Source organism: Barbatula barbatula (assembly GCF_947034865.1).
Source record: "Barbatula barbatula genome assembly, chromosome: 11".
Classification (NCBI taxonomy): Eukaryota; Metazoa; Chordata; class Actinopteri; order Cypriniformes; family Nemacheilidae; genus Barbatula; species Barbatula barbatula.
Window position 1 is genome coordinate 12,504,263 of NC_136774.1, and position 27,423 is coordinate 12,531,685.

The following is a 27,423-nucleotide window of genomic DNA, read 5'->3' on the forward strand; positions in this document are numbered from 1 at the left end:
AAGATAGTTTGCATGTTATTTTTTGGGGGGAGGGAAGGGGGACAAAACTAACATCTTTATATGGTAAAGTTAAAAACTTAAAAATGTGTCTTAAGACCGCTGCATTATGTTACATCAGACAAACATTAAAACATTAAAAGCCCCCCTAAAAAATGTGTCTGTAGTCTTTTTTAGAAAAGCAAGATATTATACTACTCTTTTTTTTTATTTGTTATTATGAAAGGTCTCTCTCCACGATCGTGGCGTTAAAAAAAAATTATAAAATAAGTCGAAATCGTGAATATGTTGATTTGGAAAAGATATGGTTTTGCACCACTCAAGAGCATTATTCAGTTCTCCTTATTGTTTTCAACTGCGTTCATCCTTTTATTTCAGACGGAAACGACGGAACTTCAGCAAGCAGGCCACAGAGATCCTGAACGAGTACTTTTACTCACATCTTAGTAACCCTTATCCCAGCGAAGAGGCCAAAGAGGAGCTGGCTAAGAAGTGCAGCATAACAGTATCCCAGGTGAGCTCACCATGCAATGTTCATATCATTTATGTTTGATAGTTTGGAAACAGGTTAAAGCCTTCAATTGGTCCCCATGTCAAGAGTCTAGGTCAAAAAATTTTGATACCAGAATGATAATTATTGTAAATATAAATATACAATATATCTCTCTCTCATTGTGCCCTTCGTTCCTTTTGTCACTGTGTGGCATGCATACCTGTTTGCTCTAACACATCAGTCTGATACTTCCACCGAGCTTTGTCTCAAGCAGGGCCTGAAGACACAGCGTGTTCCCTGTTGTGGATGGATGCCACAGTTTGTGGTGATCTGTGTCAGTCATTGTGTTTTAGAGTAAATGTGTGTGTGTGGGAGAGAGTGCATGTGTTTGCCGAAGAGTGGAGGAATAAAGAGAGACAAACTTTATTTTAGTTCACATTCAAGAAATAAATTTGTCCTAAGGGAGTATTTTAACACCCCCTGAATCTGCTTAACAAGAGATGTTTTCTGACCTGTGTTGCCAGATATCCTACAGTACATCAGTATTGGGCAGCACCTATCGATGGGCCTCTCTTTTAAAATTCACGAATAGGCTTTGGCTGTGCTAGTCAATGTGCTAAGGGAACATTCATAAATGTTGAAAGCATTTCATTGGACAAAATCCTAGTGTAGTGCTGGATGAGTCATCATTTTATTCTAAGCTTTGGGATGGAAAGATTTAAAAGTTGTTTAAGCATTTAAGTGAGTGTTAGCATATAGACCAGTTGAAACCTAACAAAATTCCTTTTTTTAATTTCGTGGGGTCTTTAAGAGTATCACAGTGTTTTCCCACTCAAACAACCAAATTCAGAATCCACCTGAAGGCAAGAGCACCCACCCCCACCCATCTCCCCACAGACAAAACTTTTTTCCTTTTTCAAACTGTCACAGAGGTGGTCAAGGTCAAATGTGAAGTATTACCCTATTTTAGAGCGTATTTGCTTACTCTGTGATGTCATAAATGTTTTTTTTTCTCTGTGGGGAGGGGCTTATGGAGGGTTGTTCAGAGTCAGATCCTGTAAAAGCCATTCTTTTTTGCCTTCAGGGGGTGGGAACCACCATCACAGTGGCACAGGTATGTCATGACTTCTGCATCACTTCTGTTGTGCCATTTGTTTTTCTTTATTGTTGCTTTTCCTTCATACTATCACCCCTTTATGTATGTTCACTGACACTTTAGACAATGCTGAGCACTCCATTCCCCAAAACGACATTTCCTCCACAACAGAACCAGACAAACTGTTGAGTAGGACTATATTTGGAGTGCATAGTAATAAAAATTGTCTTTTTTTAGAAATCAGATATGTATCTTCCAATACTTCTGTTTTAATATATAACCCCTCCACTCTTCCCTAGAGAATTACACTCAACTGTCAAACCACTGAAAGTGCGTCCTTTATTTTATTGTGTTATGTCTTGTCATACATGCCTGTGGTAGATATTTACCCCACGTTGTATTTAATCAGTGTGTTTTGCATATGTACAGGATTTTTTATTACAGATTTTGGAAATCTGTATGTTGGAAGACTTGAAAATACAAAACTTTTGGTTAAAGGGATAGTTCACCCGAAATGAAAATGCAACATTCACTCACCCTCATTTGGTTCGTTCCAAACCTGTATGACTTTCTTTCAGAAGACAGATGAAGATATTTTGAAGAATGTTGGTAACCAAACAACACTGTCACCCATTTACTTCCATTGTATGAACACAAACCAGAAATGTGTCTAAATATCTTACTTTTGAGTTCCACAGAAGAAAAAGTCATATACAGGTTTCGAACGACATAGGTGACATTTTATTTTGAGTTGAACTATCCCTTTAAGTAATTAAAGTAATCCAAAAAATGTGTTTCAAAACAGCAACTAATTGTATCATTAATAATAATTCCTAGCAGTTCAAATGACTTCTTGCTGTTTCTAAACTAGCAAGAATGTGCTTCGTTTTTTTCTTGTGTCTGAGACGTGAAATTAGAAGTGATGTGCACTCTTAATGGTACTGTTGAGGAAATTTAGCCGCCTCTATCAGACACCACTGCACAGAATCAACCTCATTATCTGAGCAAAATCTCTGTGCACGTGTAACGCTCTGCAGCCTCCCAAATGAGCACCAAGCGTGACACGCCGGGTCACGTGATGCTTTTTTGGTGGGAGTTTCCATAACCGCTATCATTTTAGGCTTCGGGTCTAGAGGGGATATTGTGCTCCCTGCAAATGAGCGGGTGCGAAATGTTCCGCTCGCCACCCAATTAAGTGCGGCTCTTCCGCTTCGATCTTCCTGTGTTTCAAACGAGCGACACTTATCAATATTTCAGCTCATTATACATGTAGCGGAGTTCTGCCTCAGGTTAATGTGTTAACTATTAATGCAGGCCGCTTCATTATTGATAATATCAGCAGCTCTGGCCACAGCAAACACCCGTGACAGGGAATGTGTGCGCGTGTGATGAAGCCAGAGGTCTGGGTCTCCATTTAAGCTCCGTTCTCGGCAAGAGAGGCAGTATAAATCGGGCGGTATTGAGACCTGGGTAAGATCATCCATCCCCTTTCAGTGACACCAGCGGCGTATTGACCCAGGCTTGGGGAGGTAGTGGTGGTGAATTATTTACTACTCCTAGACAGGTTTTCCTCTCCATTGCTTTAGTGCAAACAAACCCGATATTGGGTTCCGCATCTCTAGTGTTCTGCTTCCACCACTCGCTATCTCTCTCACCTTCTTTAATGGTCGGGTATAAAGTAGTTATTCTGTTCGTAACAAATAAAAGTGAATAAGCAGTGTATGTACTCCTGAACCTTGTTCTGTAGAGTTTTAGTGTTTTCAAAGTATTATGTGCAGACTTCTCGCTATGTAGATGTATGGAACTCAACCAAAGCAAAGCTTACAAACGCAACAAATCTGACAAGAGAACGATGATTTAAATTCATATATTTATGTTTATAACCTGTATAATGTTTGGTTAGCAACAGCTAGGTTCTAGGTCTTAGTCGTTGGCCGTAGGTTAGCTTAGCCTCTTTTCCATGGCCTCAAAGCTGCTTCATAAGCAGGTTAAGTAAAAAGGATGGCGGCTAGTGCTTTCATTGCTTCCAATTAAACCTTGCTTGTTAGTTTAACCTCTAGGTAAACCCATCAAACAATTGATGTTAAGGCAAAAGCCTGCCAACGGTGGTGGCTTCAGTCGAATGGTCATTAATTTTAATTGCCTAGATATTAAAGATTTAGAAGCGCAGAGGCATGGTGGGGGTAGAAATGATCTGATGTCATGTAAATTCAGCCGCTGTTGCGTAGCGTGGCCCGAGCTGCTGGAGATATTAAAATGGAAGCAGAGAGGTGGAAATTAAATAAAGCATCATTAAGGGGCTGAGGCTCTCTGGTCCTCCAGTCCAGCCAGAGCCGGAATACGGCAGGAGAGATCGCCACGGCGACAGGCCACTGTAATTTATAGGGCTATTAAGAAACAACCCCTAATCTCTTTATTATTCCACAATTATGCAGTGCTAGCATTTGCACATCCACCACCCCCCATGTGACCCAGATCTTATTGTTTTCCGGCTGCTGTTTTTAGGAAAATTACCATTATTGTAATTATTAATGTGTTGGGTTGAGGCTTCACGATTGCTTTTAGGTGTACAATCAGAGTCGGGGTTATTAACGTGTCTGTTATTCGTCTTCAGGCAAGAGCGTAAAAGTGGTTTTATGCAAAAGAAATGAACATTAGTGTTATTAAGATGCATTAAAGCTTTGCTGTTGAAATCGAAGCAGCCAGATGAATCATCTCGTTTAAAAAAAGAAGAGGAAAACAATGTAAAAACGATTCCTATATAAAATATGGAAAGGGGAAAAGAAACAACACCATCACAAAGAATCCACCTCAGCTAGCCTTGTAAGGAAATGTGCCACCTTCATGCTTGGGTTTTGCTAGCTGATCTCGTAAACGCAACGTTGCGACAAGACGAGCAGCCCCCCCGAGTGTTGGTTTTTGTCTAGAGACAAACAGAGAGCGTGTCACGCCTCCATCCGCAATAACGCACAAGCCCTGTCTGATAATCGCTTAATTAGTCTGCATGCCCAGCGGATATTACTGTGGGAGGCTGGGGACTGTGGACTTGATAGACCCAAACATGACATCTTGAAACAATCACTGTGCTCAGCGCGCAATGGCCCGTCTGCATTGACGTCTTACGCCCCCTCCTCTTTTTTTCCTTTTCCTATTCTTTCCATCTCTCCCTCAGGTATCCAACTGGTTCGGCAACAAGAGGATCCGTTACAAAAAAAACATCGGCAAGTTCCAAGAGGAGGCCAACCTGTACGCCGCTAAGACAGCCGTGACTGCCGCGCACGCAGTGGCCGCCGCCGTCCAGAACAGTCAGACGAACTCGCCCACCACACCCAACTCTGGTAAGTCCCCCCAGAAAAACCAACCAGCCGTCCCCAACCTTGACTTGGTCCCTTCTGATTCTCCCCCTCCCATTGGCTGATGTGACAGTGAGAGGTCCCTGTCTGGGGCTTGAACCTCACTCTCCTGCCTTTGAGATTATACATGCTGAACGAGATGTGCAAAGTCAAGCAGAAACTGTGCGAGCGATTTACCCATGCTGAATATGTTTGTAGTATTGGGGGGTGGAAGAGATCCTCACCCACTTCTCTATCCGTAAATATTCCCACGCTGTGAATTAATGGAAATCTCTTGCTTGGAGCTTGTTAGACTCTCACACAAATATACAGTATGGAATAATGATGAATATTTGATTAGCAGCATGATTGAGTGTGTAGCTTAAATGGATGCTCTTCAGACATAATAAGCAGAAGATAAGACTGTGATATGGACATGGCTGAGGCCTGAGGAGTTGTCGGTAAGCAATTTTTAAGGGGTCCCCTTTTTCTTGCACCCAGGATTCCAGATGAAAGATGAAGAATTTCAGCTGGACTCTGCAGAGAACAAAAACACTCTATTAACCAACATGTTCACTGGTACTGGCTTTTTCCATAAGCTTCTTATTGTCCTTCTTGTCATTGGCATATTACCCTCCCCCCTTATAAACTAGTCCATTAGATTAGGTGTAGGTGTGAACCCATTGTGGAAACCTAGACCACCAACTCCATACACCATCTCTGCATTTTCTGTGACCCCACCCCCACCCCTCTCTTAATTTAGCATTAATTCGTTATTTTGGTGCAAATCATCCACATCCACCTAAAGGTGTAATTCAACCCATCATCTCCATTCCTATCCTTTCGCTTGCTTTCCGAGCGTGACGTGTGCTGTGTGTACGTCCCTGTAGAAGTCGTGTGTATGTGTGAGTCTGTGTGGTAGCCTCTCTTTCTCCTTCTCACCCTATTCAGCCTCATCTTTTCCTTTCTAGGTTCGTCAGGTTCTTTTAACCTCCCAAACTCAGGGGACATGTTCATGAGCATGCAGAATCTGAATGGGGATTCTTACCAAGGGGCACAAGTCGGAGCCAATATGCAGTCACAGGTAGGCGCTACGCACAGGAACTGGGGCTGTGAACCAGAGCAGACCTGTCAGCTAGCCTACCATCCACATTATAAACTCAACCTCCTCCCCCCTACATGCAGACAGTGATATAGATTCGATCACCCCCTCAACAATTAGTCTCATTATAGCCGTGGAAGATTAATGATGACTATAGTCTGGATATGGATGGATCCTTCAAAATTCCAGACCGGACCCCAACTAAATTACCATATCACAAGCCCATCTGAAAAGACGCTTATTATTTGCAGCAGAACGGTAGCATATTGATCCTGGGACAGACCCCATTTTGTAGTTGATGTGAATGCATTTGGCTGTGACGTGAGCTCTTGGGTTGGTATTGGGTGTATGTATGGTACTGTTTCTTCCTCCAAACTTCTATGTCCTTTGCTGTCTCCTTTTCATCCAGAATATGCCATTCTTTCATGTTCCCATAAACTCATCCCATCTTCATGTTTAAAGACACCAATTGAAGGAGAGAGAAATAACTGTATACCAAACATTTCTCAAATAAAAAAAACTGTTAATGCATAATGTTTTGTGTTCTCCTCCAACTGTTGTCATGTATATTTATTTGTGTTTTTTTTGTTAATTCACTCAAGAAAGACCCTCATTTCTGTGTACTCGGGAAATACAGTAATTTTTGCCAGAAAGCAGATGTACATATGTTGTTTTAAACGTTTCATTAAACCACACGTTTACTGTATCCCTAACATCATTCAGCTGTATAATCCAACCAGTATGATTCATTTAGTAAACCACATGTAGTACATACGTGTTCAAACCCCACTGCCTATGTCCATAGTCAACGTAAATAACTGTGTGTTGCTGTTTGTATGTGTTTTTGAAACCCAGATTATTGACAAGCTTGACTTCCTGTTGTGTCCTCTGCAGGTGGATACCCTGCGCCATGTTATCAGTCAGACGGCAGGATACAATGATGCCCTGGGGAGGAATTCCATGTATAGTCCACATGGCTTTATTGTAAGTAATGGCTGATTCAGTCATGAAGTGGCATCAAAACATGCAATATAAAACTGTTAGTCATCAAAGCATTAAACCGATCAAAGCAAACCATAAGTAAGAAGTTTTTTGTGAAAACTGAACAGAAAGATTATACTGTGCTGAACTAAAAATGATACTTTTATTAAAAAGATCAACTTTCTGTGCAAGCAAATTTGCAAGCTTCTGGTTGACAATCAAACACAGTTTTAAATCGATAAACAAATATGGACCAGTAACAATGAGTTTCTTTAGTTAAGTTGAATCAAATGTACATCATATTGAGAAAAATTGCAATAATATCATGTATTATAATACCATGTATGTGTTTCTATATTTGGCCTAAATACATTTAAAGCCGCTTTGCAACATCGCAAAACTGTAAAAATCACTATATAAATCACATTTTATTATTATACCGTATCTTACATAAAGGGATAGTTCACCCAAAAATTAAAATTCTGCCATGATTTACTCACCGTCCTGTAATTTCAAACCTGATGACTTTATTTCTTCCACAAAAAAATATTTAATTTGTAGAATGTTGTTAACTGGCACCCATTGACCCATACAATAAAAGTAAAAGGGTGCCAACTGCTGTTCGAACTTTTTTCAAAATATCTTCTTTTGTGTTTTGCTGAAGAAAGAAAGTCATAGATGTTTAAAATGACAAGACGGCGAGTAATTGATGACAGAATTTTCAATTTAGGGTGAACTATCACTTTAACGCCATAAAGTCACTAGAGCTATTAAAAAAAGAGCAAACTCTGAGCAACATTTTATTGCCTACTTCTATCGCCCTGGAGACTTAACGGAGTTTTCTATAGTACTTATAGTACTTCTATAGTATTTTTCCTAAATGCACAAAATGTTTCCTAAATAAAAATAATAAAAAACAATTTGTATTTAACTTTACTTAGAATTTAACATAATTCTGTGCCATATTTTAAAAACATAAACATCACGTGTTTTAACATTAACAACAAAATGTGCACTGTATAGTTATTATAACATAACAGACAGCAAGGAACCAGCGTAAATCCAAACTCCGTGGCAAACTGCGCTGATTCATAATTTGACAGACATATCTTTCCCATAAAATGCGTGAGGCAGAAATTGTGAGTGTTTTAAAGCACGGATAAAACGCTGCGCTCAGTAAAACCTCGAGCAGCTCAAGTATTTGGGAGTGGTGTGAGGAAAATGAGATTCAGAAATATATTAAGTCTGTTTGTTGCCTGTGTAAACAGTTCATATTACAGTAACCTATAACGTGGTAAGATGAAAAGGCTTTTACCAGCACGTCTTGCCTCTGTTTGCCTGTTTTGAAATGCTTCAAAGAATTTGCAATATCCTTATCAACATGATGAAATATGAAAGTATGATTGCCTGCAGCCGTCTGCAGGCATGAATTTTATCTTCCTTGATGAGGTTTGATATGCTGTCTTTTCCCCATACACTGCGTAATCTGAAACCATCAGAGTAAAGACTCATCTATTTGATGAGAGAGAGAGAGAGAATATACGTATATTTTCCTTGTGTTACACATAGTATAACGGGTTCAGATGTTATGTCTGTTACCTCTTACCTAAAACAATTTTTTGGATATAGAATAGAATAGTTTTATTGTCATCGTGCAGCTGTACAGCGAAATGTATGAAACTCAAATGACCCCAAAAATGTTGTTGGATCAATAGATATTCCCAATACAGAAGAGCTTTATCTGTGGGTCCAAATGTTTATTTAGCACAGAGCAAAAAATAAACAGCTTTCCAAAAGCAAAACAAATCACTTTCTATTGAGGAACAGATGCGTTCGGATGCAGGAATAATTTGCATTGCGGTAATTAATAGAGCAGCGCTGTCACGTGTACGTTTTGATGACTGTTAGAGCTCCATTTGGGTGAATTTACTCCCCACAACAATAAATGTCACAAGTCAAAACGTAGGCCCGATGTTTTACAGCAGCGGGACCCAAACACGGCAGAGTATCTGTGGCCAACCCTGTGTGTCAACAACACGTGCGTGTTCGGATGTGTCCGTGGCCCGCAGCTGTGTAGATGAAGTGTCAGCCTCACGCAGGCTCAAACACCGCACTTTCACACTCTCTCACTTCGGGCCAGCGCTCAAGTCAGAACTCACTCTATCATTTGGGTTCGGGCGGCGTGTTTGTGTGCCCGCGTGTCAGGCTGAATGCGAGTGATCCATGTCATCCGGGTACAGCAGACTTCCTCATAACGCTCGCGTTTCAGCCTCAGTCCAGACACCGTGGCTGGAGGAGACCAGCGCAATCTATTTATTGACCTGTTCCTGGAACTCCAAATCAGCAAAATCCTAATTTCGCGCACACACGAAAAACAAACACACACACATCTCCCCACGGGTTTTCCGGAAACAAAGATGGATTGTTTTGATAACCGAATGCATCATTAGCAGATTAGCATACGCTAACCTTTGTTGTGGAGAGAGGGAGATCTGCGTGGGGGATTGTATTTTTTCTGATATTGTGGTAGAAAGACACGCAGCGATTCTCCAGCAAGAGCCTAGCAATCCGCTTGGGAGCGCTCAGGCGAGCAGGGTGGAGGAAAGGCCTGCACCGTCACTTCCACTCAGCATCCTTCCAGAATCCCCCCCCAATCCCCACCCCGCTCTCCCGCCTCTTGACTGACATCAAAATATGGAGCGACAAGCTGTCGGCCCACCGCTGAAATCTGATTAGACATTGATTTCAGCAATCGTTCCCATTGGCCACAACGTTTATGCGAATTTGTTTTCCGAGAGCGAGGGAAGCAGGGAGCAAGAGAGGGAGAAGCCAATGCGAGCTTAACGTGGCAAGATGGCCGCTGGCGTGTCAGGCGGTAGATCGGGGGAGACACTAGCTCTTATTAATTTCTTAATGCATTAGTATGCATATTTATGCATGCCTCACACGTACACACTAGGACACACACTTCAGCTTGAACAGAAAAACATACACTTCAACACAAGCTTTTGTGAATTTATGATTACTGGTAGTAATATTTACCTTTTACATAATTAATAACTGTACAACCCATAGGAAAACAATGGAACAAATCTCATTAAGGTCTCCATAAAGGTTATTTTAGCTTACTAAAATAAAAACTTTGAAAACGTCTCAATGAAAGAAAATATTGACCTTAAGATTATGGGAAAAACTTAACTAAAGGAAGCATTTTAATGTTGCCTCAAAAATAAATTGAAATAAGTGAAAATTTAATAAAATGACAATAATAAACAAAATAGAAAATAAAACTAAAATATAAATGAATTAATATTATCTAGCAACATAAAAAATGAATACATGATTTATAATGACAAAAGCATATACCAAAAGTTATTATATTAAATAATCAGGTTTATTATAAGCAGGCTGCTGTTGTTGGGTCATATGACCAAACGCAATCAGGGGTGTGTTTACCATTTTGGGGGCCCTAAGCAGAGTCAAGACCTGAGGGCCCCCACACATGCATACTAATATTTTTCTTTAAATCGCACAACATTGATATTGACACAATACACAATATTGTTTACAGTTTGTTATGAGAATAATCCTATGTTTTGAAATCAAATATTTGATATGTGCCCTTTATGACTGTGTATCTGTCCTATCTTTTTTTAGATTGAGGAAACTAATAAAAGATGTTTGTGTTTCAGGGTAACGGGGGATGGCAGGATGCTACGACTCCATCCTCTGTGATCTCCCCTACAGAAGGCCCTGGTAGTGTGCACTCTGATACCTCGAACTGATTTCCTCATTGACATGGCCACTCCCCAAACTGTGGATGAAATCACAGAATTACAAAACCACAGACTGACCAATCAGAGACACAGAAAAAAACTTTTGCAGAAACATCTTCATGGAACTCTCGAGCATTCAAATCTACGGTACTTTAACAATTCCACAGTGTGTTTCGGAAGCCGAACATTTCTTAGCCGTCACATCTGTCCACTGCAATTTTTACTAACAATCTCTCCTCCAGTTCTTTTAAATCAATGTTTTGTTTTTTTATCATTTGAAGTGTACACGTTTTTCTCTTTGCCTAAGATTGTATGTTACGTTGATTACTGTTCATAGCCCATTTCCATTGTTCTGACTGTCAGAAAGCTGTAGTGAAAGAACAGTAGAACATACTGTATGCCTACTAAAGTCTATTTAAAGTATGCTTACCCATGCATTTAACAGGGCTAAATGCTACAGAAGGCAGCTTGGGGAATTCATTTCTGATATAATGTGTATGTTTTTTTAAGTGTTTTTTTAATGTCACAAGTTATGGTTGCATTGATTTAAAATAAGACCTGAAGGCAATCCACTCCATTTTTGGGGGGTGATTTTTAAATATCTGGCAATTATTGTTTTTGAGTACAGGAACAGTAATCAATATTCAATCCACTACAACAAATGAAGACGTGTTGGAAATATTGGTCATACAGTACTTTTGGTAGTTACTCTTTGGGCAGTTTTCTGTTGAAACGCGTTCTTGTATATGAATTAGCTAGTAAGAGTATTTATACATCTCACCGATCAATACTCAGCTTTATTACCTCATTCAAACTCATAGAAAACCAATAGATTTAAAGCTTTTCTTTAGCTTATAGTGCTCACTGACTACCTCTCAACAATATCGCCATTTTTGTCTTTTACTTTCTGCCATTTTTCGTTGTCTTCTTTAATACGTTTCTACTTTCGTTAGTTTGGTCGCATCTTGTAAGAAACTTTCTCTCTCACACACACACGTTATGTAATCTAATGTATATTTTAACCTTCTAATAAAAAGCAAGTTGCTTTCTTGCATCTTTGAAAAGAAAAAAAGAAAAAAACAACCATAATATGAATAAAATCAATATCATGGAGAGTATACAGTGGCCGGTGGAGAGGGATTTTTTGTGGCTGAAGGAACGGGCGGGGGAACACGGTCATTACATTAACACCAAACAGTGAAACTGTTGTAAATACTGAAGAACATTTTGAATGTTGCTCATCTTGTTACTAATTCATGCAAAAAAAGGAACAAAAAAATTAATAAACAAAAACCCATGATTAAAAAAGAAAACCTGTATTGCATAGAGGTTACAGTATTCAGAATTGTACATTGCAAGCCCTGTGTGACAGGGTTTCGACTTTCTTTCTCCTTTTTGTATCGTATGTGATTCTGAAACTGATAAAAAGTCATACGAAATTTATTTGTGGCAGTGGTTCTAATGTATTAAGGATGTTTCGTGTTTCTTTCTAACCAGACTACACCCTGGACTGAAAAGTCTTCCTTGTGGTAGTTATGTGTAATTTCAAACATGAATAAACTGTTTTCCTTTCATGATGGCGGAATGTTTTGATATTGTCTTATTTGTGATAGACGCAAACATATTGTCGGTGTCCTTCAGAATCCATGATTGTGCAAATTCGCAGTTTTTCAGGAAATGGTTGAAAACTGAGTTGTCAAAGTTGACAAGTACTTTTTAATACTTTTTATTGGTTAGATATTTGAGAAACCCAGTGACAAACATAAAGAGTTACTAATTATAAAGATTTATGGAGATACGAGGTTTCTGAAGGACAGCAGCGATATCCATATACAGTTTACATTGTAATATTTATTGTTAAAAGATTTAACAGAATGTTGTGTAATAAATTACATGTATAATGTTATATACATATTTAAATGATCTAAATTACAACATTTTGAAAAAGTTTTCTTTGTTATGAAATTACCTATACTCCAGTTTTACATACATGTATCCATGCACGTATCAAAACATAACAATTTTTTGCATTAATACCCCTTAAACTTCAACAAAGCGAGAGATATTATTCTACTCCAAGATGCATTTATTAAATCAAGCATACATGCAGAGCTAAACACAGCACCCCGCTTTGTTAACACGTAAGTGCTTGTGTCACATTACTTAGACAATCATACGGCAATATCATCCATGCATTAGTACGTGTCTATGCAAACCACACATGCACGTGACTAGCCACTAAGACAAATTGACAGTCCCTTCAAAGAAATCACAGCTCCCCCCGCAGGCTTGTTTTCTGTCAGAAAGAGAAGGAGTGAGATTTTAGCATAGCAAGGGCTGCTGGGGCCAAATGAATTATTTGGTTTGATAGGGATCCATGGAACAGCTTGTGAGAAGCTATTCCATGTGGCACGGCGACATGTGACAAGATTGCATTAATAGTACTAATTGTTGCCTGAGCCCTTTGACAAATGCAACTAAATTAATAGCTTCCTTTAATTGGCCTGTTTGTAGATTTGCACTCCAGCCAAACGGCGGGATCATTCCACATAAACAGCATGTGTACCGGACAATATTTAAGCTTCAGATGGGAGCCTAAGGAGTATGATATTGTGAAGAACGGATGGAGGAAATCACGTACTGGTTGATGTGCACCGCTGGGGTTTACATGACATCATGGGTTCGAACTTAACTTGCAACGATTTCCATTTAATTTTAACTATTAATTGTGCATAAAAAATGAAGCTATCATTTATTCATCCTGATATTGTTTAAAACCTGTTTAAAACCTTCAAAATATTTTCTTTCATTTTCATGCTTTACGGAAGATAGAAAGAAGGTGTGTAAATGATGACAGAATTGTTATTTTTGGGCGAACTATCCCTGTGCCTGAGAAAGGCTATTTTGATAATTTCCCTACTAAATGTATCCAAAACTCACCACAGAATTATATGTCTATCTATAGCGTGCAAAATCACCAGGGCATTTTGCATATATTCAACACGTCATCGCTTTGTGTCTTGTTTTTCAGTGGATGGCAATCTGAGCGGCACGGCGATAAACAGTTTGACCTTCATATCTTGTAACAGGTAAACCTATTTAGCATTGCCTCAGTCAACTGCTCCCAGTGGTCAGTACCTCTAATTAGAAGGGGCAGTACAAATCATATACAGACCTTGAATAATGAAAGCCAATTGAAACAATTCCCCCTCTGATCCTTCCAGAATGATTTGCCTGCCAATGTGAGCTGTCAATAGCCTCATTTGTCGCAATGGTGTTTTTGTATATTAACGTAACGTGGGGTTTAACTGCTATGAGAGGTTCTTTGTGTCTGTTTGTGCTCATTTTAAGAAAATGTGGTATTATTGGTAAAGAATCATGCTTGGAGTGGCACCGTTGCTTATTAGGCATAATGGATGGCGCTTGTTTTGTAACATGGCTGGCTCGTGGATAAAACGTTTGCTTTGCTGTTGTTTGAAGTGCGAAAAGATCAGAGCACAAATCATGCGGATAGGGTTCAACTTCAGCCGTGTCAGAATTTTGAGAAGTGCGATGGATGTTGTCGTGTCTGAAATGCGCTGTCAAAAAAGTTAAGACGTGATTAAAAAAAGCCTGCCACGTCCAAGGAATCAGTTCAACATTCTGCCTGAAAGATTTACACTTCGAAACATATATTGAGATTTCATTGTGGGGGAAACTCGAGTTGTCACTATCTGTGGTCCGAGCATCACTCTTTCTCCATGTGAAAAGCGTCTGTCTCTCCTCCCTCCGAAATCTCGGCTGGAAAGGTGAGGACTTAATTGAACCTGGTTTGGAGGTTACTGCAGGAGCCGGCCACACTCGCAGCAATTAACTGAAATGTCAGCCACTTCTAATTCGAGTTATTCTGTCTGTCTGTGGTGGAAAGGGCTTCCTCCATGGGTCATTGGCTACCAATTTAAAATGGAAATTGACAACCATTTATTCCCATTTCTTCTCTCAAATGAACGATGTCTTTTAACCCAACCAGGGAAAGGAGAAAGTAGCTCGCAGGAGCGTTTTATTTATTTATTTTCATTTTACTTTTCTGTGGCGTTGTGAATAATGGATAATGCTGCGGTAATACAGCGAACAAAAACAGCAGGCGCAATAACATCATAATTCTCTGTTCCTCCATAACAGGCCAAATGTGTTTAAATCAGCAAAATCCAACCAAAAGACCTTTAATGTAATGGAAGTTACATTTGTTAAAGACAATGTCTATTAGGATTGTATCTAAGGTTCATTAAAGACAACATTTCCCCTGTAAAATTCTCCACGAAAGGCATGCATCATTAAATATGGAAATCCTCTATTTTATTAGCAATCTTCTGGATCTGAGCTGACGCCAATTAAATTAAAAGAAGATATCATTTATTAAGCCAGAGTTCATTTTCTGTTAAATATGAAATGTAATTTTCTTCTCTTATTGATTAATTGCAGCTTGCGCATTGTTCAGAGACCCATGTAACATTTCAGAGAAAGGACATTGTTTATTCATTAAACTTTGAAACCATCCTTTTTGCTTGATGCTCCTCAGCTAAACGAAATGACTGTGATTTAAAACTATAAATTAATAAACACATTTGAAAGTGTGAAAAAGAAAAGGCAAACCTCCTATTTTTCATTAGAGGCCTTTAATATTTTATTCACTCCATTGATGCGATTTTTTCCTCGTCCGTCTCTCCCCTCCCCCTCTTTTCACAAAATCACACATATAATAAATCACAGTTCATACAAAACAAATACTCATGAGACAATAACATATTGTGATTTTAGCAATGTATAGTGCTATGGGTTTATTAAAAAAAACTATTTATTATACAGGACAAACATTCTTGAGGATTCTATTCATGACTTCTTTTCAAATCATTTTAACTAAAGAAAACTTGATCATGTTGTATCATTTATTCTGTATTTTGTTATAAATCTTTTTGTTCTTTTGTACATTTTAGTTTTTACCAACATTTTTTTGTTATGATTACTTAATCAAAAAACCCAACTGCAGTTTGATTGACATGTGCAATATATTTTATATTTTTTGACATAAATTTGTCGAATAATACACTCTTCATGTATTTTTAACATGTAACATATTAATATTCCACTTCAAGCTAAAAACGGGCACAATTTCAATTCCATCTCACCTCCCCAGCAGCAAAAGCGATTCCTTTTTATCACCTTCAACAAAATGCAAATGATTACTTTTGTTTGTAACAATACCACAAGTTTATTTTTGCATCTGTCTGGACAGACAGGGCAGATATCCAACAGGTGCCCTTATTACTATTTCAACAAACAATAAAAATATCAACAGCCATAACACAAAGGACCTCACCTGGCCCTTTCACTTTCCCACTCGTACTCACTTCCGACAACCTGCCCAGCGGACTGAACAAAGGGACGGCGAGGGCGAACCAAGAGGAGATGTGTTGATTGGTACTTGTTAAAGTATGATGTATGGCTCTCTCAAAAAGTACAGCTATCTGGAAGTCATTACAGTGGACTCTCTTATTCTCCCTTCAAAGTGAACTCTACATTTTAAAGGAGAATGTCCAGCTCTTTAATATCTGAATATAAATGGAGTGGTTATTTTAAAATGAGTGTGTGATTTATTACGGATACTTTGTCAAATTAAGTATACTTTGGGAGTTGGACTGAGCTTTGAAGTTTGCCGCTGTAGTTCAATTGACGCTTTGCTCACTGTTGTGTGGTGTCACAGGTTGATTAATGTGAAGGGGAAGATCCGGGCTGGTGGATAAGAAGGATGGGTTATGATCCCTGAGTTTCCCTCAATGACATTGGAGGAATGTCAAATATGGTAATGTTTGGATGGCTGTGTGGCTATGGACAGATGTGATTTCAGAAGGTGGGTTTTGACAAATGGTCTGTTGACAAATGTTCTATTTTTCGTATCTCCAATTATTTTCAAATTAGGGATGGTAATGTTATTAAAATACAGTAACCCTACAACATTTTAAAGAATGATTTTGAGCTACCACCTTTGTGTGCTTGATCTAGACACTTAACTAAGTTGGTTGAAAGTCTGAATACTGTTCCCCAAACTGTTTACTGGCTGTACTCCAATTCAGCCATTTTAGTGCCTTCCAAAAACGAATAAATAATATATACAGTTGATAAAAAGAGTTCCAACCATAATAACGATAATAATAATAATAATTGTTATCACGAACACAAAATATGATTTTTTTAATTACTATTTCAGGTGCAGGAGACTTTTAACTATGTTTATAAATAGTCCCAGGTAAGACAAAAACTTTACTATTTAGTTTTTGTAGATATTGATCATAATAAATCAAATGAGCCATCTTTATAATTCAGTTCTTTTTACTTTTTTACTTTATTACCTTTGGCTCCTTCCCTTCTGACTGCTTAGCTTTCAAATTGGGAGGTTATTTTTACTTAATTTGAATGACATCTATAGAACATATTGCCTACAAAATCCCTGTAAAAGTAACATAAAGTACTCTTACAACTATCCAATTAAAACTTTTGAGGTCTAACATCACCACATTTGTTTTTTTTTCACACTCGTGTAAATAGCTGAACTAATTATCACATGACACCATTTCCTTTTTTTTAATTCAACATAGATGTGTTCTTATACAAATTCAACAAATCCCTTCAACAACAATTCATCAGCTGTCTCACATCAGCCCTGAGCTGTATTACGTGTTTCAGTATTATACAGTAGTTGGTCTATTTGGGGGGGGGGTTGGTTGTGGTAGAAGCTCATCTGTTTATCGTTCTGGTGACATATCTGCGAGTGTTGGGCAATGGCTGAGATGTGAAGACCAGTGACAGTAGACATAGACAGGTGTTCTCTTTAGTTCTCAACAGAGGCTTGTCAGACAACATAGCAAAGCCTTTGTGTTCCTAAAGTGACATCACAGACACTTCACTGAAATATGACTTTTCCCCTCTCTCTCAGTGTTTTCTTAAATTTATGTCATTTTCACTTAAAAGTAAGAAAAATCTAATGTGGCAGAAAAAATATTTACTTAGACATGTGCTGTTCCAGGCTCATAAACTGTTTTTTTCAGTGAAATTTATTTTTTATTTTTTACTGTCCCATACACATCGAATGGGAAATATGCATTTATCTTTTTGAAAATTAATTGTCTTTTTGGGAAAAAAAACTGAATATGAATAAATACAGCATTTAGGAGTCAACCTATCCATTTTATACCTCTACCACAGAACCTCAAGAAGACCACTGACATAAAATGCCAAAAGCGCCTAAAGCGTAATTCTGTGTTTCCTACAGTCAGTCACGTTTACCTACTTTGTAACAGAGAGACCCTAGGCTGGATCTGTAGATTTACCTTCTGACTTCCCCTCACGCTTCATTTATATTTCATATTTTTCTGTTTCACATAGAATTAACAGCTGCAATTTGTTTTTGCCATCTGTAAGCTATTACTTGGACTTTATTTGGCTTTGTTACAATGGCGTGTTTTCGTCTTCGCGTCGCTCTCGACAGGCAAAGCAGATCTCTGACAGGTGCTGAAGCTTTTGCTCAGGAGACTTGGAGAGTTGAGTTACTACTGCATTATTCAAGTGAGCTTGGATAAACAAACAATGTTCCTCCACCAAACAATGCGCTCTAACAAGGCATCGCTGTGTAGTACAGGCCCCTGTGCTGGATTCTCTACTCTAAATTTTCATTTGAACTCGCTTCCTCTTTGGATATCACTGCTTTCTCTTTTCCCTTCTCCACCTGGCGCTCATCCTCCAGTCATCAGGTAGCAATTTCCCCGCTTTCTAATACCATAACAGCGATACGTGTCCTCTTCAGACGCTCATTTGCTCGCTATCTCTCCTTCTTTGGTGACCTTCTCCTTTTTCCTTATCCACCGCTCCGCCTCCGTCCTACTACCTGACTTCCTCGCTTACAGAGCGCCGGTCTGCTTTTCGGCATAATAACTTAACACTTCAGATCGCATTAGTCCGTGTCCCCACAACAAGGCAGCATGACCTACAAAGTCAAAGAGCACACTCTTCCGTTTGCCTGCAGTAGCTATTTATCAAGACAGCCCGGGGCCTATGATTCAGCCCAGAATAAATCCAGATGAGAGTCGGTGAGGGTGACCTGTAGATGCGCCTATGCTGGATGATGTTCAAAAGCTGAACCGAGCAATTAGATAATACCGGTGTTTTTTTGGATCTTTTGAAATATTATTGAACATAGCAATGAATTTATGCATCTTGTCTGGCATTTGTCCAAATAACTTACAGTGCATTACATGTATTAAAAATGAAAGTAAAGAAGACGCAAGAAATGTTTTTGTAGACAATTATATTCCATTCCCATGTGATAACATGTTGTGTATTATTTACATAAATTACCTTTTTCCATAACATCCGTTCGTATCAAGTGAGAATTGCATTTCATTTTGTGCTTTAAAGTCATATAGTCATATATAGTGCAAATTAAATATGATTATCATAAATAATAATAAGAATCGTATTATTAATAATAACAATATTAATAGAAACAATGATAATAATAATGATGCAGTTTTTGTTTTTATTTAGTTTAAAAGATTGTTTGTAAACAAAACAATTTAAAATTGGTTTCACAAATCTATTTATTAGACAATTTATTAGTTTCAATAATGTTCATGAAAATGATATATCAATCTCTACTTTTTCCGTTTTGGAATTGGATATACAATGTAAAGTATTTGAATGAGGACACTGCCAAAGACAAATATTTATTTAGGATAACTTGACCGATTGAAAGATTTAAGTCATTAGATAGGGACAACACCTGAGCTATAAGAGAGAAAGTAGGAAGAAACACACAGAAAAGCATACAAGGCCCCGCTTTTACATGCAGCTGCTGTCGAACCCTGAGGAAGTCATTACGGGACCTGTGACCTCACTTGTGCGGCCCGTCCGACAGGCCACCCACTGGCATGATGTCATACTTCACATGTCAAGGCTCATCAGAGCTCTGCTGGCCATTGGAGAAGATCGAGCAGTGCGGCACAAACCAGGAGGACGCCATTATGACAAAGACAATGTGCTAATATCAAACACGCTGTAACTGACAACAGCAGCTTTACACTGGCCCCAAGACACAATGTGTCAGAGATTAAACGGAGTGTGAGACAAAGTGCTAGGATTTTCTGTTATCAAGTCCTTTTTTGATAGACACCACATGCATTGTGAGGGTGGGCAGCATTCAATTCAAAATTGAGAAGTCGGCTTTAATTTGGACATCAAGGAATCTGTTTCCTATATATTTCTGTAAATAATGCGTTTACCTAAAGTTGAACAAGAGCTTGCATTTGGTTGTCTGACACATCAACAAATCCTTTACTGTTCATATGTTACGTTATTGTTTATACTTTATGTTTTATATTGTTTCAAATTTTGTATGTGCTGTATTAGTTGTTTTATTTATTGTTTAAAAACGTTGGTGGATTGGTGCTTATAGTATTTTATAGATATTTATATATTGTTGTTTATAAGTATACACTGAAAAAACCTTAAAACGTTAGTACAAAGTTGACTTAAATTGAGTTAAATCACTACAAATTTGGTAGAAGTTATTCAATAGTCTCACCTTGATAAGTGACGCCCCTGCCTTCCATATCCAAATATACGTCTATGATAGGAAAAATAACATATATGTTAGTCGAACGTATAAAAGTATGTCAAATTTAGGATTCTAATCTTCACTGGCAATCTATAATGAACAACCTTTTCACAGACTCTTTCAAAAGTCATATTGTTCAGCACTTGTTGACTAAATATTCACAGACTCACTTCACTACCCACCTTTCAGTTTTTTCCTCCTCCATCTTGCTCTCTCCGTCCAAATCCTCTCCTGTGTGATCTGATACACATGTCTGCATGTGACTGCCAGGCTCCCAAGGGTAATAGAGTGGGGTCCAGGGTCTGCCAGTCCTGAATTCAATATTTAAACTCATTTGTAGTCAATGTCACCACCCCTGCCTGTGCAACGGTGCAGAGAAGCAGAAAGGCCCCAGAACCAGTGCTACTTACAACAGAATCAGTTAAAAAGAACGGTCTGCATGTCCAGACACACACACATACGCACACACACGCTGTGCTAACATGTTTTATGGGGACTTTCTAGACATAATTGTTTTCATGCTACACAAACTCTAAATTCTATCTAATCACCCTAAAACACTACCCTCACACAAATCTTTCAGCATTTTTACATTTAAAAAAATGACAATTACAATACGTTACATTTTCAGCAAACATGCAGGCAGTGATGTAAAGTATTGGAGTAAATGAAATGAGTTACTGTACTTTACTGTACTGTATCTTTTTCGCTACTTTGTAGTTGTGCTGAGTATTAAAGATATTAGCAACTTTTACTTTCTACTTGACTAAAAAAAAATTTTCTTTATAAGTATACAATAAGTTTACATTTTTAATGACTAATGCAAGTACACATTTTGCAAGGCACCTTACATTTTCTTCAGAAGTTTATTTCTGTTACAGAAGATGCAATATTGCCATATACAGCGCAATTAGCCTTTACTTTCTGAAACTTGTCAACATGGCTTCTTTATGCGAATGCGGGTGCATTATCAGGTAGTTGACATCATTGGTGTTTTTTGTTATCAAGAGGAAATGACTGCAGCCGCGATACGGCCACAACCAGTATGTCCAGTGCAGTAAGGCTTTGACTTGTGTAATTTTACTTAACATTACTTTATTTTACTGAAGAGTCCTTTTTGAAGGATATTTGGTTTCCTTATGAGCCCTTGAGCTTAACTGAGTGTGTTTGTAATAGACGTAGGCTATGGTGTCCACCTTGATTTGTTGCTATTTTGAGGGTGTTCAGTTTGATGCGACTGCTCTCCTGACGATTCAACTGTTTCTTGTTTTTCACTGACATGTCTCTTGAGGACTAGTGCTGCTTTGAGCCTACATTCAGTATGATGAAAATACTCAAGTGCTGTTAAAATCAGATACACTTTTACTAAGTCGTTTTGGAATTCGTGACTTGTAACTTTAAATGGAGTCATTTTCACTGCAAGGTATCTGTACTTTTACTCAAACATGGTTTTCAGGTATACTCTATATACCTCTGCATGCAGGTAAAGTTGACGTAACAGTACTGAATATTACAAAAGTTAGGACCTATTTGAATAATATTGTGAATAAAATCTATTAAAATGCTAAGTTATAAATGTTACCAGACAACATTAAAAGATCATATTTTATTGTATTTTAATATTTTTACTATGTAATCAAATTAATTTACGCATTTGGCAGACGTCTATATCCAAGCAACTTACATTGCTTTACATCTATATTGTCATTTAGCAGACGCTTTTATCCAAAGTGACTTACAGAGAGTTCAGGGAGCAATAAAGCGATATGTCATACAGGAGCAATAATACAATAGGTGCTAATACCAAGTTACTAGTTTTAGCATTTATAGCATTATACTACACATATGTTTCTGAGTATGTGCAATCCTTGGGATCGAACACATGACCTTGGCATTGTTAATGCCATGCTCTAACCACACAGCTACATGAGGCCTGTAAATAATACGAGTTTTTGACACAGTTTGTAATAATACAATAAAATAATACAAAACAATATGGATTAATGAAATTAGTTTTTAACCAAATTGTTATACTTTATTAGTTTAATTGATGAATTAGTTTTTGATGTTCTTTTGCTGTATTTGATCACGATGAATACATCCCTTTCTCCATTTCGTTTTGTTAAAACTACAACTGGTCTGCTAGAACTCATGATTCTATGTTCATGTATTGCAGATGCGCATATTTGTGTGCTTGTGTGTGTGTGATATCCAGGTCTCACGGGGGCCGCTCTGTGCTTCGTCTGCTTCCTGGTGGCGTCTGGGACTTCAGGTTGTTCAGGCTCCAGGATCAAGTTCCCTCTGTAGCCATTGTCACTTGCATGGATTTGGCTAATTCATCTCGCTAATGGCAGGCAGCTAAGTTGAGTGCTGTTATTGTGCTTTACCTCTCTTTTTCTTTTCAACATGGCGGCTATACACTGTTGCAGTTTTTGCAATGCCCACCCCTTAAAAGCTGTCATGTGAAGCTGTTTGTGTATGTTATATCCAATAACGAAAAGGACTTTTCCCCAAAATATTGCTGCATGGAATGATGTTAATGAAAAATTCATGACTATGTTATACTTTCGTGTCAGAACGCTAGCTGCATTTTTGCTTTGCAGATAGTTGCGAGTAGTCTTAAAAGTCTTATTAAAAGTCTTAAAATTTTATAAGGGAGGAGCGCCATCTGGTACATTTGAAAACTGGAAATTCACTTGACACTTTCTGGTGAGATTAACTGCCAAAACATCCATAACTATAGCCTATGAGATTGACAGCTAAAGTGTTTGGGTTGAAGACGTTCTGTACACTAGTACTTAAAATATTTTGTAAAAACTAAGTAAGCAAAACAGTTTTCTAGTAGGAAATTTAGCTTTTCTTTAAGTTATGTTTTTAAACCAGTTAATACAAAATTCAGTTTATTCATATCAACAATTACTTTCTCAATGAAGATAAGATGTTTCTTTTAAAAAAGTAGCTGTTTTTCATTGGTTGCTATCAAAACAAATTTCAATTCATTTTAAAATTACATTTGCATTAAAATTTAAGTATCTGACCTATGTTTTCTTTATGCCAATACATAAGTCATAACCCACAGAAGCATAAAAGAGTTTCCCCCAAAAAAGTCATCGTTTATTACTTATTATGTGGTTCAAAACCTTATATGAATGTACAGAAAAGTAAATTGATTGAGAAATAGTTAATGCGGTCTAGTGTCCATACAATGGAAAGAGTTCAAAGTTATTTGGTTACCAACACACCTCAAAATAAAGTCATACAAGTTTGCAATAACATGTGGTGAGTAATAGTTTTTTGAGGGGGGGATGTTTCCTTGCTTAAGTTTCTCGTTGTATTAAACAAAGTAAATCCAGAACTCAAGTTTATCAGTAAGTCTACCCGTTAAAGGCTCCAGGTTTACGCCTGTAATTTTCGTTCAAAGAGGCCTGTTCCCAGAGGAGACCCTCACTCAATGACCTCGTGCTTGAGTCCGTCACTGCAGAAGGTCGTTGCCTCACAAATGAAGAACATGAGAAGTGGTCCGGGGTCTAATCAAGTCCTTCGGCTGCACTCGCTGGGAGCAATTAAGGCTCCTCTGCTGCTCAGATTCCACCTAAGTAACCAGATACGCTCCATCGACATTATGAATCAAAAGGGTTTTATGAGATGGATAAAAAGTCAGTCTCTCCACCCTCACAGACCTCTTTAAGGTCTTAAAAGCATGTGAATATGTGCTGCTTGTAAAATACGGGTTCGATCAAAACGCTAAGTATTGCTATTACACAGGTGTACCGAGTCACGTGTTGTTATATGGAGTGACAGGACTATGCAGATAAAATCTACAGATATTGACTGGTGCCGCTTGCACGTACCGCTTTCAAGCCTCTCGGTTTCTCTCAGTCTCAGGTTCACCACAGAAATTCATTACCATCATGGAGCGTCTGACACAAATGAAGTCCTGGCACTTTCAGCCTACCTTCTCAAACCACAATACTTTATCATCAGCCATCTTAGATTTGTTCCTCTGTCAGAGAGCTAGTGCTGACCGGAGAGGAGAGGAGGGCCCAAAGGAAAATAACAAATGAGATCTCTTTAATATCTCAGGCGTTTCTCCTGGACAGCGATGACATTTGCTAATATAGCGAGACAGAATGTAGTGTCTCGAACTATGCTTAGATTTTGTCAAACAGTGAGATTATACATTTTCCTATAAATATGTTTTCTCAAATTCTTCTTGGAACAGATCTGAGTAACATACAATCTCCATTAAGCACTATATGATCTAGTAAAGTCTATAAATAATTTAATAAACATGATTGAAAACTTAAGAAGATCTCCCTAGAAAGCATTAACAATAAAACATATCAACAACATACAATATAGAAGCAAGACAGGTAAATAATAATAAAACATATTAAAAGCAATGGATCTCCCACCTACAGGTGGTGTAAATGAATAGCATGCAGCTCTTGTCTAAAATAATGGCAAATCCCTTCACGAAACGCATCTGATTTCCTCTCACGCAGACGTTCCTTGTGTATCTTTACAGGCATCTGCTATTTAAATAAAAACATTCCTATAGTGCCCGTGTGGTCTCCCTCACAGACACCAGAGGACAAATCGGGGACATCCATCATGAAAGGGGAAATTAGATATAGAGGAAACTCTACGTTCAGTATGTAGCAGCATGATAAATTCCCAAATAAACATGACGCAATTAATCCTCAATCAACAGAACATTAATGTACTAGTCAATTACTAATTGAAGTCCACGTGTCTAGGACGTATCTTTATTCTGACACTGAACGCAGCTCTCTCTCTCTCTCTCTCTCTCTCTCTCTCTCTCTCTCTTTCTCTTGTGGATGTATTCGCACATCCCTTCCCCCTCGACAGATCACCTCGGAGTGGTGGACTGAGGAGACGAGAAATATGAACGACATAGTGGGTCATACTAGCAGCCCCTCATTAAGGATAGAAGGCGTCGGCTGCAGGAGGTTAATGGTCTCATGTCCCCAGGCTGAGAAAGAAAGAGAGAGAGAATGATAGAATAGGGGATTGGAATGTGAACATTGAACAGCACACTAATACCTGAATCCATATTACCTTGTGTGGATAATGCAAAATAACTGCAGTTTTATACATAGGATGCAATTGTATCATCAATACACTATACAATTAGAGATTTGTTGGCAAGTCAATGTCTCTTAACTCATTTATATGCTGGTGTACTTCTAAAAAACTAGCAGATCGCACATACGGCACTTAAAACCTACAGTTTTCTGTTCTGCACAAATGGACTTAGTTCCTGTACGTCCTCATTTCTTCTTTTCAGATACTATTAGATAAATGAAATAAAGTCAATAACATTTAAATGCTCCAAAAAGCCCATACATTTATCATGAATCCAAATGACTTCAGTGTGTTAACATGTTTTCCGAAGCAAAACGATTCAATAATATTTTATTTATGGGATTTCATGTTTTTTTATGACAGGACAGTAGAGAAATGACAGGAAAGGGTTGGGTGGATGTCCGCAAAAGAACTCGCTTTGCTGCAAGCGCACCTGCTCCAATAATATCATTATTTTGAACTTATTTAGCAATAATCAATGTCACGTATCTATGGTCACATACAGAATACAGCGGTATATTCAAATATGGCCGCACATCAGTAAACCAAATCTCATTGGTTCTCCCAAGTCTCACGACTAGCTGTCAATGCATGTTTCATTGACCGGACAGATGAGATTTAAAGGGGCAGTTCAATCAAAAAAGAATTCTCACCTATGAGATGTTCTAAATGTGTATACATTCCTTTGTTTTGATGAACACAGCGAAAGATATTCTTGTAACCAAACAGTTCTTGGCCACCAATGACTACCACAGTAGGAAAAATTACGAAAGTAATACAATACAAAAAAATCCTACTGTTGTAGTCCACGGTGGCCAAGAACGGTTTGATTACAAGCATTCGTCCAAATATCTTTTGGTTTGGAACAACTAGAGAGCAATTCATGACAGAATATTCATTTTTGGGTGAACTGTCCCTTTAAGAATTTTACAGAATAAGAATGTCACCTTTACCTATAACTATTTCTGGCCGGTGATCGTTTATCAAGATACCGCCATTTTACTTCATCAATAAGAACAACAATATATTGGTCAGGATAATACATTTTATTTAGATGGCAGCTTTCATTTTTCATATTTATTGACAGAAATCTCTGAATCCTTTGACAACCGAGATACATGATTGCATTGATAGCATTCAACTTTTTTTGGCATAATCATGTGTCCTAAATACTGAGTTACGTAATTCATCAGTACCATCGCTGAGTAAATAGCATGGATTTCTATATTTACATGTAAATATTGCTATCACCTTGACATGTCACGTGAAATGAATTACCATGTAGATTAAGGATTACAAATTAGTCTCATGAATAGTTGATTGCATAGAGGATATGAGGAAGGCCGAGGGTCTTTCATTAACCCAGCACTAACGAAGAGTGAGTCTGCTCACCCTAATGAGAAAATGTCTATCACCCTTGAACTCCTACACTGGAGGAGTTATATTTAGATCGGGTGAAGGAAGAATATGTGTTGTTATTAACAGGTGTGAATGTTGTTTGCAAAACTTAGCCGATGGCAGATATAATATGTCACAGGCGATGCAATTAACATCTGACATTAAAGCTCCTATTTTCCTCTCTGCTTTAGAAGACACTTTCCTGGCATCTGCTACGAAACATGTCTAGATGCTAATAAAAGCAAACAACGTATATAAATGATATCTTAAAAAATTGTATGCGTGATTCAGGTATACACTCTCTTTATCTGTGCGATGTGTAACTGACAATGAAATCTCTGTGTATGGAAAGCATTTGCACTGAGAAATTGCATACTTGAATTATGAAGTCAAATGCAGGAATCATTAAAATACGGTGTAACTTATTTTAGAGCGTTTTGAATCTGAACTGTTTTGGAACTAGAAGTGCAGCATATGGCAAAGAATTAACTGT

At 38.1% G+C, this 27,423-nt stretch overlaps 1 protein-coding gene across 5 annotated transcripts in view; it reads left to right on the forward strand.

Moving 5' to 3' along the window:
* pbx3b (pre-B-cell leukemia homeobox 3b) overlaps positions 1-12,358 on the forward strand; it is a 73,138-nt gene extending 60,780 nt beyond the window's left edge. The window contains exons 5-11 of one of the 5 annotated variants that reach the window (XM_079467990.1): positions 376-511; positions 1,575-1,604; positions 4,759-4,924; positions 5,420-5,497; positions 5,890-6,002; positions 6,915-7,004; positions 10,694-12,037. In XM_079467990.1, coding sequence (XP_079324116.1) covers positions 376-511; positions 1,575-1,604; positions 4,759-4,924; positions 5,420-5,497; positions 5,890-6,002; positions 6,915-7,004; positions 10,694-10,786 — 706 coding nt within the window. In that variant the 3' untranslated portion in view covers positions 10,787-12,037. Of the gene's footprint in view, positions 1-375; positions 512-1,574; positions 1,605-4,758; positions 4,925-5,419; positions 5,498-5,889; positions 6,003-6,914; positions 7,005-10,693 lie in introns of all 5 variants that reach the window. The other 4 variants (XM_079467987.1, XM_079467991.1, XM_079467988.1 and 1 more) reach the window with 4 other exon arrangements.
* Positions 12,359-27,423: the final 15,065 nt, after the last annotated feature.